Here is an 18,582-nt window from a genome sequence, read left to right as displayed (position 1 = left end):
TGAAGACCCCCTCTAAAATTGTCTGAAACCCCAGGAAAAATTATGAAAACACTAAATTTACAATTATTTATCCGTCTATTCATATAAAATTGAGTGTATGGGGATTAGTTCAAAAAATGGCCACCAAATTCCAATGGCGGCGCGGCAGTCATACAAACGAACAATCATAGCAACATATTTGTTTATGCAACCAAGAAGAGCTAAATTGGGAAAGAAGATAAGGGAAATGAAACGAAAAACTGATAAATATACAAAGTTAACAAGTGCTCTAAATGCCATATTAGAAATATGATTCGTGCTGTTGACTATAGTTCGTATCTTGTTGGCGATACACGATTGTAGTAGAAAGACTTTTAAACAAGTCTTACATAATATAGGTTGGTAAAAATGATTTTATTATCGTGTTTTGTGATGGTGATAACTTTTTATTTTTGTTTACGTTCTTTTTTCCGTTAATTTCCTTTTTAATGTACAATGTTATCCGTGAGCTGCAGGAGTGAATAGGCAGTGAATAATACAATATGGAAGATAAGTGCAAATAAAGGTATTTCTTATTCAATTATTTGTCTTGCGTTAATCACGTTTCCTTGAGTGACTAAGTTATTCAACTGTGAAAATTATCGAAATCTTGACATTCACAATGTCTTGTACACCAAAGGCTGTGATCCGTTACTCACTCCGTTCTCACCAGAGTTATTGCGCATTGCGTTTTGGATATTAAAGCTGAGGTATTTGTGTATCCCGATTCATTAAAACTTTAAATAGAGGCATTTCTGAAGTGAAATCATTCACGATCACGATAAATAATATTTCGATAAAATTCGTTATACTAGCCCCAATTCATGCTAAGGCGCATTTGTTTCTAGATATTGATATTCAGTCCCAACGTAATTCGCTTACGAAGGGGAGCAGCTGTTACATCTTATTCGTATATCAAGAATTTGGTTGTTTTGTGGAAAATAATTAATAAACGTGTTTTTCATTGTAATTCGTAAAGTCGTTATGTTATGATATTACGTATGCATTGGGTGTTACAGTGGAACGTGGTCTCAACGTTTTTTGTATTTGAATTGAATAAGTTAGAGAAACTCGTAGAAATTTATTTTACTTTTTTAGCCCCTCAGAAAAACGTTTCTCTTTATAAATATTTGCATTCATATTGTAGCCTATGTACCATGCACTCGTTTTACGTGAAAGTGGAAATATTGCTTATACCTAAGTTAGCCAGCTTAAAAGTAAACGATCCTTAAGTAACAAGTAGCAAACAAAAAGTGTAAGACCTCCCACAGTGAGCATAACAGGCCGAAGGCCTTTTTCGGGGGGGCCTAGGGGGGGCAGAGCCCCCCCAGCGAGCTAAGCGAGTTCATACTTATATTTTTCTCTTATTTTTTACAGAATGTTTAATCCAAACTTTTAATTTTTATTTATTGTATTCCGACGTATGGAATTCCCAAGGAAATGAAGCGAAAATATCCATTAAAGTATGATTACATGAGTAATTTCAGACATCAGAGCATAGTTTTCTTCCAGCATTATCGCACTAAATTTCTCATCTCACAGTATTACGTAAATATGTTTTCTTTTCGTATTTACAAAATTTATACACAAATTATATTTCATTTTAAAGAAATGAAAACAATTCCTTTCGTTTCTACAGTTTTTATTTTTGCTGTGAAATTGCGTGCTGCCTCATTTAATATTTATTGAATAATTATTGAATGAGTTCAAATAAATATCGATGGCCTGTTTTGTTTTAAGTATGATAAGCCTAACATTTTTAAAACAAACTAATTTTTCCATTAGTGACATATCCACTCTCTCTACGTGTGGCGTTTGGTTTCTTTTGCTTCCATAGTTGCAGGAATCTACGGAAATTTCTATAATTTACGGCATTGCAATTTAGACGAAAAAGATTGCCTTCGATGAACCATGGAGATTTTTATTCTTCGGATAAATGACTTCTTCCGGATTTGGAAATCTCCCAGCCTTCCTATACCGATCCGTCACCCATTTATACGTCCCTTTTCCCTTTCATTTAAGATTTATCGTGAAGTGAAGCGTAGCCTATGAAAAAGATTCCCTCCGAGACCCCCGAGTAGATCTACACATCACGACGAATTTCTCTATAAAGCCTCCTTTCCATGCTTTCCTTCGCGACCGGAAGTGAACACTTCCTTCTTATTGCTCTCCTCTCCGTGAATTATTGGGTTCATTATTAATTGCAAAGCGTTACTCCGTGCTTGAGCCATGCCGTCCACTGTAAGCGCGTGCATACGTAATATATCGTGAATCCCTGATCATCAGTAATAACTTTTCCCGAAGGAATTGGAAGCCTTGATTGAAACTGGCAATTAAATTCAGTCGCAATTTATGAAGGCGTTTGCATGCAAACGTAATAGAGCAAGATCTGCGAGAGTAAGTGAATGTGATGAAAAGGATTGGGATCGTAGAACTCATAGATATGGAAATTTTTGAGGGAGTGTGCTGGGATAAAAATAAAACATAATTTACTCCTAAAGCTCCGTCAGCTAATGCAAATCCGTGGAATGTAAATAAGGAAACTGATTTCTTTCAGGAAATAACAATAATTTAATGCCACAGTCACTAAATATACTTTGAAATTATACAAAAATTATTGGTAAAAGAATGTTTGATTTGTTATGAGTCTTTTGATTTTTCTTTTCTGTTGATCTCAATATTTTTTTTTTGGCATCGGTCGTATCGATAGTGCAATGTTTTCGATAGCAAGAGAGATTCACCAAACGTTTTACGCCGTATGAGAAGTATGCTATTTCCTAAAACTACTTCTTTGAGATTTAGGTAAATATTTTCCATTTTACTTATGGATACCATACTTCAAATAAATTTATCTGATCGCGGATATATTCACAGTAATCAAACATTTATCACCTCAGCCATCCAATTTTTTAAATCAAATATTCCTTGTCTTACACTAGGGTGTGTGACGTAAAGAGCTATCGAAATTGGAGCAACATTCATACGCCTGAAAATATAGTTGGTCTCAGCTGGACTAAAATTTCATTGAAACAAAGTGTTTGTTTAAAAATAAACAGTCGTACCAAGGAAAATGTTAATTGCTCCTAGTTAGTATTGCTCGTTCTGGTCGATATATTGCCTTGTCTGATATCGAGGAGTGATTTAATTGCTGCTTCACTATTTCCGGTCTTTAGCCGACGCGTTCGGTGGAAATTAGGTGAAAAGAGGTTGGATGTTCCGCTATCTGCTCGTTGCACCTCGTTAAATGAGACTCTTTCGATCATTTCCCACTGTACTTAATACCTTTGCCTTTCTTTCATGAGTATTACTTTAGGATGAATAATTTAATGTTTGCCTTGAATATTTGTGCACGTTATTGCAATGTAAAGCACTACGTCACGCTTACCTATCTTGTGTTTTAATATTTCAATATTCGTCGAGCAACTACATATTAAATCTGTGTGATTACGGTTAACATGAATTGCCACGAGAAAAAATTACGTTGAAAAAAAAAAACACGGACGTTGGATTCCCTGCCACTATGTAGACCAGTACGCTATTCAGGTTCTTGATTTCCCATTGAAATTATACCGAAGCTCATGGTACTTTATGTTCATCATCGTGATTTAAGTTCATTTTGAAAACTGATCCGTTGAAAGGCCTGCCTGCCCAATTTACCAAGTTTTCCTTTATTTTGGTACTCGGGGTATCGGTTTAGGTAATTCAAATGATTGTTAATAAGTAAACCCTTTTAAAGCGTTTTTTAAGCGTCCCTCTACCAGTATTCTCGTTGCCACCCTTACCAGATACTTGAGTAAATATTTGAACACATGTTAAGCAAGTAATCCTGTCATTTTTTTGTTTTTGAAGGGCCAGTAGAATGATTATTATTGACCTTAAAAAGAGCATTAGATAGGTTATTCATACGTTGCCTTAATTTGAGGAAATATTGAATAATATTTTAGACCACGGGTTTCAAATCAGAAATTGAATATGATAACAAATCAATATTGAAATGGTTTTCCTACACTTACAGTGTTTTCCTCTCCGTTTTCATGAGCAGACTCTCGGCTTCCTGCTTGATCATAATTTCCTGATTCGTCTTCCGCTGAAATTCCGCTTAAAATTTTTGAGAGGGTTAATGTGTGCCTACAATTTTCTGATTAAAGAGTTTGAATGGAATATCACTTTTCAAATCCTTACTTGATCTTTATTTTTCGTACGAGGTTTTCTCGTCAACTTTCCCTTCGATAATTCAGTCATATTTATTTATTTAGTAGATGTCTGCTCCTTAAGATACTAATAAGACATCTTTTTTCTTACGCTCTGTTTAGCACGTAGGTATTAAATTTCCCAATCTTTTGATATACTTTATTCTCATCATTTGTAGCAGCTAATTCTTTGCTTTGGCCGTCATCCGTGGCTCACCACTGTGAAGAAGTCTTCTCGAGATGAATGTTTCCTTATTTATATGCAGGTTTTTGCACCTTTAAGTAGATTCCTTCATCGGAGATACCAGGCTACTCGGGTTCCTGGGTAACGGAACTCTTTTTACCTCCTTCATTTTCTGTGTTCTCGATATTGGCCGTGGTTAAATTTTACTATCAGAACTCAATTATTAGCTACAAAATTTCCTCGACATTGTCCTTCTTTCAACAATAGGAGTGGGATAAAATAATTCTTAAGACTATGAGGGACAAGTGTTGAAAAATGCTCTAAATGCTATAATCGAAAATCATTTCTTATATTCTTTTTAAGAAAATTCCTCGCCATTGTCCTTCATTTAGCATTAGAAGCGGCATAAAATAGTGCTTGCGAGAAGGGGGACGAGCTGTATTAAAATGCTCTTCCTAAAGCCACCCTTTCCGCTTGGGCTTGGATGGTAAATCATACGGAATTCCTTCTCGCGGCGGGCAGACATGTCTTGGAGTGGAGCGATCTTTCCAGACGTGCTCCGAATGGCAATCATTTAAAGGCGAGGTGCGAAATGTCGATGAGCTGACAAGATAAAGTCGGCTCCTCTATGTGTGCAGTCCTCGTCGCTTCTCCGTTGGTGAAGGTCTAGAAAATTAAAAGCCAACCTATCGTGAAATGCGCAGTAATCAACTAAATTGCTATTCCAATTAGTGTACCTCTTAAGAAGTTAAAGAGATTTCTCTGGCTTCTTGAAACTTATGTCTTTTTTCAATTTTTATTATTATCAACATTCACAAACAGCTGTTACCAAATTTTTATCCATGCTGGTTTAAGCAGCTAAGTGTGACGAATCTTAGCACTTAACTTAAAGTACGCATCTTTGTACAAAAAATATATTTCCCTGTTTTTAAACTGACTCCAACCGATATTGTGAATTTTTCTATTACTATTTTTCATTCACGGGATGAATGCCAAGCAAATAATTAAGGCTGACGTAGAACTTTTGCGGTTAGTGATATTTACCTTCTTGCATAAACTGCATGGTTAATTGCACATTTAAAGCGCATAGGGAGCCTTTCCGACCAATTATTTCATGAGTACCGCTTCATATAAATTTTTATAATTTTAAAGTTCTTCCAAATGATTCCACATCCCTAAGATAGGTTTGAATAGTGGGTGGTTCCTACGATCCTCCGACTAATACAGAAACATTGGTTCCTCCCATGAGGCACTAGACATTTTAAGATGTATACCAGGTTGCCAAAAACCTCGCCATGCATGCAAAAGCATGGAAAGTGAATAAATATTCATTAAATATGCATTTAAGTGCATGGCGTAAAGGCTGAATATAGTCACACACGGCAAATATTTTTTCTCAAAATTCTAAAGTAAAAAATAAAATTACAGTAAAAATTCGAAAATTTTACATTTTATGGATGCCTTAAATCTCGGTCTCAATTACATCTCGATTTTTACACCTACCTGGAGAAATAGTGGATAGAGATTTGGTATAGGCATCAAAGTGTAATAAAAGGTTAAAAGGTTTCATTAGTCTAAGTATACATTTCATAGCATTCATTTTCATTCGGAGCAATTTGTTAGGGGTTGGATAGTTAAAAAATGTGGCTCTTTTCAAAAGCTGTCTCTTGAAAATGATGCGTAAAATGATGTGTAAGCATTAAAACCGGTCGAGGAAATTTAAAAAATTGTGTAAAATTACTACAACTGTTTCAGTTATTATAATACATGGACTTCCACAAAGTTAACTCGTCGACAATAAGTATGATGCATAGAATCACCTTCTTACTTCCGTCTGATAGTAGGAAATGGTGCCGACACATTCATTTGTCATTCTCCTTCCCCCCCTTAACCTCTATTCCTCAGTTCCCTCCTTACTGAATGATTTGTGTGCGTAGTCTGCCACCAGGTGACTCTCTTATGAGTTCAACTTGTACGATTGTCTGAATGAAATTAGATCAGGTTCTATTTTCTCTTCAGATAATTATGCATTCGTACATTTTGGTGTGGTTACATATGGTCTCAAAACATCTTGTACATTCTAATTTATCGTGTAACCAGGCCTTAATACTGTCTGGCCTTCATGAAACAGTTCATATTATATAAGAATACCTGTCCTTTGGTAATATGCAGGGGATAGGAATTGATAGGAAATCAATATTTGCATTTTATTTCACGGATTTTGAAATAATAAAATGAGATCCCTCACGCATTCACCTTTAAATAACAGGGAATGTTAGAATGGAATCATGGTAACACTTGGCAACTCACGCCGATATTTCAAACCATATTAATAACGAAAACAATTTGAGTAGCTTGAAAACTTTCTAGACAGGTTTACCATATTAAAGATGCACACATCAATAATGACAGCGACATAATCCTCAATGAGTATACCATTCTAGTACTCGTTCTGGAATAATCGCATGTCTCTGCCAAATCATAAATGTATTTAATTGTTTTTCTTTCATGATTTACACGGAAACAAAGAGATAAGTATGCAGGACATGGTTGTAAATGGTGACTCATTAGCGAATTTAGAGGATAGCACGCCCCCCCCAGACGCCTAAAAAATATAAAAGATTTTTAATACGGTTATCATAACGTTCGTTTCCTTTAGTGTATTACGGAGCCTCAATCATTTAACTTAATATTAATAACTTTCATATCAAAGTAAACAGAATATTTTCAACATTAATTGTTACAATTTTTTTTGATCCCAAAAATGAGGAGACATGCCAGACCCCCCATAAAAAAAATTGATCTTCCCCTGTGGTGACTTATCCAATTTAATTCCACTCTGGGGTTGAAATAAAAAATAGTTATGGTAGATATGTTTTCAGAGCTAATTACTTTATTCCTCTGAGTTTTTACACAGTGGTACACATGTGCTTGTGCGTTCATTAGTAGTGATATGCTCCGTAGTGACCGATGGCGTGGCTGAAACCGTTCACATAGGATGAACCTCCGGCGTGGAATCCTCCGTGGTGACCAACGTGACCGTGGTGATGGATTGCCGGGGGGTGCACGGATTTTCCAATCTTCTTGACAATGGCGTTGAAGCCATTGTGCTTGTCTGCAGTGTAGTCCACCTGTCGGATGGTGCCATCGGGGTCGTTCAGCCTATACGATCCCTTCACCGCGTCTCCGTCGCGGGCTTCCCATTGGTTTTTCACATCTCCGGTGTGGGGTGAGTGAACTCCGTAATTGTAGTTGTACTTCGGGTAGGCCTGAAACGAAGTTGGTGAATTGAATATTTTTAATTAGCGGAAAAATTATCTTGGAAATGATGTCAACTTTTCGGGAGAGATATCGTAGAACAGATTTGTGAAAGGATACATATAGTATCGTTCTCTCTACTTATTGTAATTTCAGAAATTTTTCTGCACGTGCTTCAATTGTCTTTAAGTCATCATCAGCTTCAGAGAAATGAAATATCTCAGGCATCAGGTAAATTAAATATCTCGGTGAAAATATTCACAAATATTATTACTGTCTTCTTATTTTCATTTCAGCAAATTTACCACGGCTGTTACAACTGGTTTCAGTCATCATCAGGCACTGAGAAGTGGATTTTTCTGTCATCAGAAAAATGAAATATCTCCGTACTTGATGGTGACTGCAATCCTGTTTAAATGCGTGTAGTGGAGTTTATCAAAATTGAAATGAGTAGATGGCTTCTTTGTGTAACGTATCTCTTGAAAATAGCTTAGTAACATGTTCGTAGTCCTTTGAAGGATTTTTAGTAAGGGATAGTAAATTTGAGGCAAATTGAGGAGGTATTCTCTACGTGCTTTTCATGGGAAATAAAAATAATTTTCAGCCACACCTATTTCATAAAATCGGAATTACCTATGTAAATTCACAGAGCTAAAATATGTTTTCACTCAATTGAAGTAACTTTTGATAGAATTTTAGCGTCTCCTTCTCGGTTAATGAAGAGTCCTAGTGTTTAGTTTGTCAGGAATTGATCTTCTTCGCTTCGGGTTCATATCTAAGTGAGGCCTTTGTAGAATGTAAAAAACTTGCTTTGTCAGGCAGCACAGGGATAAATAGTGCCCTCTGCTGTGAATTTGTGAATTCTTACGCATGTTGCTGGGATCGGGGTGAGGGCGATGTTGCGAGCTAATCCTAATCAATCCATGGATGGAGCCAACCTTACTTATGGAAGATTCTCGACAAAGTTATTTATAATTAAGGTGTGTAAAAAGTCCATTTATTATTAAAATTGTCCATAGAGAAGTTTAACAATTTCCAAAATGGACAAAAAGATGGTAAAGAATGATAAATTAGCACATGAATACGCTTTCTTAAATTAATCCCAATATGACTATTATTATTTTTGTGACGCTCACCATTATGTAGGTCATTTGGCATAAATACGTATACAAGTGACGGTATAAAAAACTTCAGATAAAATGAGTTATTCCAATTGAATTACATTGTTTGGTACGGTAAATAACGTGAAATACAATGAGAAACTTCACACTTATACTTACGTAATGGTCAGCGTAGTGTCCACCGGGATAAGCTATGGCTACACATGATACGCAGGAAAGAATAGCGATTATCTGAAAATAAGAGTGAAAAAGTAAATAAAGTTGCGGCAATAAACGTAGTATCAAAAAGTAAATGCATCATTAAAAATCGGTTAAAAATTATAAATATGAGTGATAAGGTAAGGGACAGAGGTTGAACTTCATGTTAATAAATGACGCAGCTGTATTTTTGTCACACCTTATTTACTAAGTATTTCTGAGAAATCGCTAGAAATATATTAAAAAATTATGAAATAAATGGGTCATTTTCAATATCCAAATAAATGCGTTCTTTTTCCTGGCAAACTGGATCTTAAGCAGAAAGAGTTAAATCATATTATAATGCAACGGTCGAAAAGAGGAATTTAGTCTAGAAATCTGCAGACCTAAAGCTAGATAAATAACGATATATACATTAGAACAGTCGCAGGTTAAATTATTTAGAATCATGTTTTTTTTCGAAATACAAATTTCTTTATGGCGGCGTTAGACATATTTTTATTGTTTTTCGGAACACCTTCATTCGATTTTAAGAGAAATGTCTTTAACATTCATACCAATGGATTTGAATTCCAATGAGATTATTTTGTTTCAATTTAATCAGATTTAGTCATGATATTAAGATAGTGAATAGATTTAGTGATTGGAATAAATTAAAAAAATATATGATGGATATATCAGTTTGCCGCATAGTGCAATGAAAAATGCACCAATCGTGTTGAATTTCAAATGTAGTTTTGAAAAAAAAACTTACCGAAATAGTCTGCATTTCTGTAGCTGCTGTCTGGTAAAATGCTGCTATCTGTTCTGAGACAAGACTGTGTTAGACCTGTATAGAGTCGACTGCTTTATATATGCTATCGGTTCCATCTTCAATGATTATGGTGAAGCAATGTTCTTCGGTGCGTGTAATAGTCTACGCGGGAAAGGAAGAGTGAGAAAATTCTCTAATTAGAAACGTTTTTCCGCTACCAATAGTGTGTCACTAGTCATTTTCCTTTCCATCTTATGTATTGTGTCACCTTTTTGAAATGATGCCACATAATATGTCCAAAAACGGACGGAAACACCTTCATGTTGGATGCATTGATCTGGTTTTCCTCCAATTTATGTAACTATGGGTAGGGTTTTTAATATGGTAGGCGTTTCATGACATGTCCATTGCTGTACGCAGTTACAGTACACTTGGTGTAAAATTCTCACGAAAATAACTAGTGATTATCACTTTTGCTTCTAATATGAGTATTTACGCCGAAAACTGCGCATCTATTTTATGTGCACCGTAACTATTAAATTAAACGATGGGATTTTAAATTTTATGGGTAATTATGCCTGCTAGGTAAATGCTGACTGATCGTATTTACAATGGGTGTCAAAGGGGCACATTCCCTCTCATAATTTAGCAATTTATTTTTATATCGTCGAACATTCGGAGAAATTGTATTCTGTTCTTCCAGTTCTTGCATGTAATTACCAGTGGAGTGGAGTTACTTTATGGGGATAACTAAGTTATCTGTGATCAATAGATACTTTTATTCAATTTCACGTGTAATTAATGATGTAAAAATGTAGAATCAGGATTTCATTGCCATCTGAAGGCGAACGCTGCCGTGTTTATCTTTGGAAATCTTGCTTGAGCATTTCATGCAGAATTTGTCCAGTGCTCTTCCTTGCACGACTCATGGATTTATTCTTAGTTAATACATTTAAAATTTTACGCAGTACTTATTGCAAATATTTACTGTGATTATAAATAATTATGGGAACTTTTACTGAGAATATCTCCAGAAAAATATGTAAAGTACTAGGTAGCAGGGAATATTTATGCGTAAAAAAGCCTGTCTGTCTTATTTATAAAGATTATATAAAAGGAGGTTAGTGTTTTGTAGCATACCATTTCCGGAAATAACTTGCTGAATTCTACTCGCAAAGCTGCATTTGAAGCAAGAGACAATGTTTTGATCAAATAATGACGGTATCTGCTTCTTTAAAATAATGCCGTATCTATAGCATTATTAGATTTAGATTTTTCTACTTATTCTGTCATGCAAAGATGTATGCCTAGTTTTTGCTGTGGCTAACGCCTGCAGTATGCATAGGGGAAGTCAAATAGAACCGGAGGCTAATACCATTTCAGGAGTTCTAAAGAAACACGATTTGAATTGGTGACATGCCAAATAAATAGTAATTCATTGTGGGTATTAAATTTATTATACCTAAACTAATTTTATAGATAACAGATTGTTGATACAAATATTTCAATTTAAACAGATTAAATGTGGAATGCTGAAACGTTTATGCCATTTGCATCAGCACTTTTAAGTATAAATCATCATTCAAGTTTTCTGACTCAGAAAGTCATCGTTTGAGGATTATTCATCGATTTTTATACAATATATGCGTAGATAACTGATTGTTTAACTTATGTTACTAATGAAATAGTATTGAATTTACATTTACTCTGAATTCGTAGCCAGCCATTGGTTATTTAAATATTTAAATCGAAAATTTTACTTATAACCTAATTTGGAACAAAAGATGCATAAAAACAGATCAGGTTCATCTTCATGCCCAGCCAAACATACGGAATGGATGATGTCTGAACATTCTACTGGGATTAGGAATGAATCCTGGATAGTTTGGTTGGAGAAAAGCATGGGGTGGCGGTTGATAGTTTTCAGGATAGCCGTAGTAAGGGTTGTAGGGATGCCTGATTGCACCGATGTCTCCTCCAACTCTATCCACAAAAACCGGATACCTGTTGGGATACTGAGCTTGTTTTAGATAGTAGTCTCCATGGTTTATCACATATCCGTATCCATTGTTGCTGGGTGTATATCCAAGCCGGCTATTTAATGGTGCGTAACCGTATGTATCGCTGGGATAGGGTAGAAACCCATTCGGTATGCGGCATCCGTGTATAGGTGATCCAGTCTGATGGTTTATGTTGACTCCATAAGAGTTTCTTTGGTAACCAAAATCTCGGTCTACTGATGCATACGATGTAGGTACTGGGCGCTCATGCCTCGGAGCATACGCAGGTCTCGATAAGACGTTTTCGTTCCCGTAATACTGAGACGTGTTTGGGACATTATCTGGTGCCTGGAGAAATAAATAGAGGTATAAATTAATTATTCGTCAGTTCCAATGGCTATATCTCAATGTTTAAGACTTCCATTATAATATTGGGTGAGTTCATATTTTACCCATTTGTCGTTTAATGAATTATTTATCCACATATTAGTTTAGCATATTTAATTTTCTGAATTAATATTATTTTAGCTGTAAAACGGAGATAAGTAACGGAATATTTAACTTAATAATTATAATACAATTATAATATAGCAAATATAGTTATAATACTCTTGGAAGCAATGGGAAAAAATAATGAATACGAAAGTTGATTCGGCATAGCGTATGAAAGTATATGATACTAGCGTACAGGCCGCTAGTACCATATACTTATGTGAAACTCGCATATTTAGTTTTTTCATTAACTCATTATTTGATTGAAATATTATGATATTGGGACGTGAGGAATTTTAAGGGATGCAGCCATAGGTATTATGAGTGATTGAAAATAATAAATTCGTTCTTACCGCATTTAAAGCTCGGTCGTCCTTGTAGCTGTCTTGATTTTGGTCGTCTACCTGCCTGTGAGCGGATGTTGTTGCCGTAGCAATGAGGAAAATTCCCTGAAATATTAGCAGATTATTTTTAACTACATAATTAATTGTGAGCGAACAATGCTTGTTTTCTCCAAGCCCGAAATTAATCCACCGTCATGATCCATTTAAGTTATTTTACTTATTTTGAGACGGAATGAACTTCGGACCATGGCAAATTAGGCTGTCAATTTTATTACCAGGAATTCAATGTATTTATTGTGACAAAAACGCTGTAAACACATACCCGCACCTAATATGACCCAGTAAATCAGCAAAAAATGCAAAAATTATTATTTGAGTTCCAATGCTGATCATGAACTGTTTTCCACTCCTGGAAGAGCAGTTAAAATTGCTATTATAAATAAAATTCTTGACTTATTTGATTTTGCATAATTATATTTTATCACGTGTAATATATACTTTCTGCACCTATGCAAAGTGAAATAACATACTAATCAATGAAAAATTATGAGACCAATTTTTTTCAATTTGAGTTCTCAAGCGAGATATTTTCTTATTTTAAAAATTGTACGTTTACTTAATGAAGTACTGGAGCAATATATTGAGGGCTATGAGATTTTTTTTCAGTTAGCGTTCACAATCAAGTACTGATTCTCTTTGGGGCTTAAAGATAGCGTTTTTCTCTTTCAAAGCCGAGTGTTTGAAAATTCGTGAGAGGAGTAGATGATATCTGAAATCTGCGTCATGTGAAGTTAAGCGTTTTTACATGTACAGTTTATTTTTATAGCAATGAAAGGGGTAGTTGATCACCTAAATACAAATCACAAATCCCGGATATATCTGTGTTTTACTTGGGAATTAAGATGGGCTGTAACCGAAAGATCAAATGAAATTCTTATTATAAGTTTCCAAAAATATGGCATACGTTACCAGTATTGCTGTAGCCGCCATTGTGTTTGCTTGAAATGAGTAGCTGTTATCAGCAGAGGAGGCAAAGAGACACTGGCGTCTTCGATTCAAAGACTCGGTATTTAAAGGTTGGAAATATTTGAGGGCATAGCGATCGAGAGGCGAATGGGAAAAAAATTAAGAGCGCGTATTTAGTAATGGCGATGAGGTGATATGCTAATACTGGAGTTCTTTATGTTAATGGGTCCTACTTTTCGCGAAATTGAGTAAAGATGAACCAAGGGTTGGTGTGAAAAATGGAGCGGCAGAATGAAAACATTCATCGATCAATCACAATCGTGAGAAATCGATGAAAAAATGTCTCAGCGTCCAAAAAAAGTGTTACAAAATTGTCTTTGTGAACGGTACCCTGGTCAAGACCTTCAACGCTGTCTTCTAGGGAGCCTTTATTTCCATTTTATGACATAATTTATCATAGCGCTGTTGTTAGGAATTCATAAATAAGCTAAGAATACTTAATACCAAGGACACTTTTTAAAAATGTTATCTTAAGCTTCGCTTTTTACATGTCTGTGGAAATTCTTGTTTTAAATGCTTAGTCGGAATCATATTTTTACGTCCATCTCTAATAAGTTGAGCGTAAATTAGCAAATTAAACTTTTATCGAAATAAATGAGTTGCACAGGCCATATATTGTAACGTATTTTTTTAGCTTCAAACTAAGTTATGAATTCAATAGACGTCAAGGGGAATTTAATTATATTATATTAATAAATGATTGAATAGCTTGATTATGATATTATGCCCTCAATAATAACAGTGGGTTTTGCTTAACTGTGACAAATTTCTTTTTACTTCATCATAATGAGGTCTTTCCTTCTCGTATTGGTGGCCTGAACTTTGAATTTCATTGCTGCAGAATGTTTGAAGGAATCATGTTGAACGTGCAAAACATCTGACGCCAAAACAGCGGGAATTATATAATTTTTATACTTTACCGATAATATCCTATTGAGAAAGCGGCAAAGTGTAGTTAGTTCATATACTTTTCTCTGGTACACTTTATGTAGTAGTCCAATCAAATATAATAAAGTCGAAAAGGGAATATGAGAATGTTTTTATACGAGTTATTTATGAGAAAATATATGATCTAACAATGTTGCAGTGTGCATTTTAATAATGTAAAGAATTTCCTCAAAAATATTAATTTATGATCTGGAAACTCCTGCATATTGATCATGCTTTTACTTAGGGCTTTAAAACTCAAATTCCCAGGGCTCCTTTTAAAAACATTGTTTCGTAATACTAGTAAAAACATATCTGGCCAAAGTTTTTGCCTCTACTTTCGGCCTACTAGAAAACTAGTCTCCCTTCTGTTTATACATATATCTTCTATGCTACTCTGATGCCAAATTCAGACGAGGGTAATTGAAATACGACGCGTTGTCCTCGTCTACTTAATCATAGGAGCCGGAGACGTCAGTATACACAGCTTTCCTACCCCGAGTACTGTTCGCGCAGGCTCTTGTATGGTTTAATGCGAGTGAATAGTGGTGCCTTTACGGGGTACGGAAAATAAAAATGGAAGAAGATAAAAATGGGGGTATTTTTTTTTTATATAAATAGAAAATTTCTAAGGGATTAGGAGGATTAAAGATTGCCTTATAAGCCAACATCCAGGCGCCATGCGCCAGTTACGCTCTGGGAAACAGGACTGCCCAATTCCATTCCATAGAAGGCTGACTTCTGTTGCCTCTTCGGTCGCATTTTAATTGGTCTTCAAAAATGTCCGCGGCGCGGTGATGAGTGCAATGCGATCGAATTTTTGCCAACATTTCTCAAATATAATGTTTTTAATTGCGAGGAATAGCACTGAAGATTTATGAATTTGATCGATCACATTCATCATGCATATAAATTTTGGGTAATTATACTCATTAAAATTATACCTTATTTCCCCGTGAAACTTGGATCAATTTGTCCTGCTGCGACGCGAGTGGCGACTTATGTAATCCGATTTAAATGCGCGGTCGGTGGCAAAACATTTAGAGGCCGACTTGAGGATCCTCTTTTGTAATATTCGTGACTCAAGGTTATTCGGGTGTCCGCATGTGTTCCGTTCCTGACTTTCAGGGTGAAATACTAGTAATTCAATAGTTATATGGCGCGGCATGCTTAAATTGTCCTCGTCAAAATTTGGATTCAGAATAATCTACCATCAGAAATAAAAACCGAATTTCTCGCTGACCGATGGTCACGGCATAAGGTTTTTCGGAACCCTTTTTTCCCCAAAATGCAAAGTTTCCATGCTCGTTTTGGAGGTGTGTGTCCACAAATAGTCCATGAGCTGAAACCTCCTGCCTTGTCTTGCCTTATCGATGCTAAAGGCTTCATGTTGACGTATACCTCATTGGAGACTTTGATCTCAAGTTGCTCTGCCACGGGCAAGCTTTTCAAGACATTGTCTCGTCCATCGAGTTAGTGGATATGAAACACTTTACGTGTTTTAATTCGGAAAGCACATCACCCAACGCGAAAGACTTGATTTTTTCTTCCCTCGTGACTTTTAGGTCGTTCATAACATAACCCATCTCTGGGCTCCATGATTTCCGCGAGTAAAATGATACTCATTTTTTTGAGTTTTTACTCGATTTGCGTCATTTACAATTTTCTCATAGTTTTAGACCTTACTACCACATTTGAAAACTGCAAAAACTATAGCTTATAGGTTGATTACGAATAAATCTTTTTTATTGATCTATGGGAATTAATCAATCATATTTTGTTGATTGCAGCCGTTACAGTAGCCAAGATCATGGATTAAATTACATTTGAGTGACTGAAGATCGTTATTTAGCCACGTTTTATATAAGCGACGACCAAAGGACAAATGGGCATGACAGAAAACTGGCCCCGCAAGTTCTCATAATGCGAGGTGAGTTTTTACAAAATCAATTGAAATAATCGTCTCTTATCGATTGTAATAGTTATAAAGGTTGAATATTATGAAACGAATTATTAGTATTTAACTAAAAATTTCCCTTGAAAACTTACGGTATTCTCTCATGGAGAAATAAAAACTTACAGTGTAGGTAATCAAGGATCATTGGCATGTGAAATCATCCATTGCTTAATTGACATTACTATTGCATTATTCGTTGATCTGATAGTTACATAGGCTATTATTCCCTGAGAGAATGCATGTGGATTTTAGTCAAATCTTTTCTCGTTTTTAGCCTCATTTTTGTTGACTAGCTTGATATAATTCATCGGTGAAACTATTGGAGTACGACATTAATATTTGTTTCTGCTTGCATTTAAAATTATTAGATTGTAATCTCATGCCACTAGTTATCAATATTTATTTCTGCTGTGTGAGTAAAGGTGACTATGTATAGAAACATAATCATGTAGAAAGTTTTAGTGACGCAATCATTCTGATTTGGAGTAGGTAATCGTTACAGTTGATTTATATAAGCAAATACAACTATTATTTATTTCAATTTACCTCTATCGTAAACTTTCTTTCAATTCTTATTTGATTCTTTCCACTGTCACGTCTTCTCTTTCTTTTTTTCTTGAATCTTAAATAGCTATCATTTTCGAAAGTTGGTGCGCACGGTAAGAATTTTTTATAAGTGCGCCCTAAAAGAATTATCCGTACCATGAGTTGCCGAGTTGACGTATCGTGACCCTCCACGAAAGTTTCATAATAAACTGATCCTCAAATTTGCTCCCCTTTCTATGAAACATTAATTGAAATATTAAGGCTACATGCATACTGAATGTTTTATAAAACTTAATTAAGGTATTCTCAGTCCTTCAAGTTACTCCAAAGCTTCTTAACTGTTACTTCATAAAATTTCTGCGTAGCAAATAAAGCCCTATTTCTGTCCTTATGTGGCATGAAATATCATGAGTAGAGGTGATATTTCCGGTTTATAGCTGGAAATCAGTATATTAAGGTCTTTTCACCTCTGGTGAAAATAGCTAAAATGTAGTTATTCTTAAATGGTTTCTCTTCAGAGTCAACATTGTGCTTTATTATGATCATGGTTGACTTTTACCGGCTCATAATGTATAAATTTTATATCAATGAACCATTTTGAAAACAAGGTAAGTAGTATATGAAGTTTTCCATGAGAAGTGTAGGTATGTTAAATATCCAAATTTGTGGCGAATTTGCTTTCTTTGTTGTTATTTCTCATTTAACGTCAACATAATAAAATAATTAGGTATTTCTGATAGATGCCATATTTACATAAGTTCAACTGAGTTAAAAAAATGTTGGTGCGTCGAAATTTTGTAGCCAGATAAAATATGGAAAAGTGAATATTCCGTAAGTACATTTCATGATCTGTACTTGTACTCCTATATTATGCCGTGGTCTGTTTGAATTTTGAATAGAGTTATATACAGTCCCCGACTTCATTAATACCACATAAATATTAAAATATAAAATTATAATAATTAATATTTATATGGTTAAAAAAAACGTTCTATTTAATAAACCGTTTCTATTTTCCTCCCTATCCTAAACTTCATTGTATCACTACCAATTATGTCGCCGCCCACTAAGGCAGCAATTCTCGTGCTAATCACTAAAAAAATTTTTACGAGGTTAGTCTTAGGTTAGCTAGGTCTTTCGTTTATAACGATAAATCCTCCTTATTTTTCGGGAAATAATTATAATTAGATACTGTCTTTCATTCAATACTTGGACATTATTTAAAGCTTAGATTTAATATGAATTAAATCATCGTCCATCGAATCAAGGTTTTTTTAAACCTAAATAAAAAACATTTTGAAAAACTATGCTCAAATATTTTTATTTTTTAATTCAATACAATGAAACGATAGTGGTATGAAAGAAATGAGGAACGTTGAAATGGAAAGACATGGAATGGATTAAAGCAGGAATCTCATTACTCAAAATGAGGTACTGCTCGGTGGTCTGATCAAGTGAAGTCGGCGTTCTTCTATGGAGGAGATCACCAATTTCCACCGTGACCTCCGTGACCCCCATGTGACCAGCCTCCGTACGGTTGCTGACCGAAGGCTAGGTTGTTGCTGTT

The 18,582-nt window shown here is 35.1% G+C and overlaps 1 protein-coding gene across 1 annotated transcript; it reads right to left on the bottom strand.

Annotated features, from left to right (window-relative positions):
* Nucleotides 1-7,267: 7,267 nt before the first annotated feature.
* On the bottom strand, nt 7,268-9,788 carry LOC124160323 (cuticle protein 19-like). The gene is made up of 3 exons (XM_046536153.1): nt 9,724-9,788; nt 8,931-9,002; nt 7,268-7,661 (listed from the first exon to the last, which is right to left on the bottom strand). Exons 1-3 carry the CDS (start codon nt 9,736-9,738, stop codon nt 7,335-7,337), a joined length of 414 nt encoding a protein of 137 aa, XP_046392109.1. The 5' UTR covers nt 9,739-9,788; the 3' UTR covers nt 7,268-7,334.
* Nucleotides 9,789-18,582: the final 8,794 nt, after the last annotated feature.

Source organism: Ischnura elegans, chromosome 6, assembly GCF_921293095.1.
Source record: "Ischnura elegans chromosome 6, ioIscEleg1.1, whole genome shotgun sequence".
NCBI lineage: Eukaryota > Metazoa > Arthropoda > Insecta > Odonata > Coenagrionidae > Ischnura > Ischnura elegans.
This window is presented reverse-complemented; position numbering and strand designations above follow the sequence as displayed.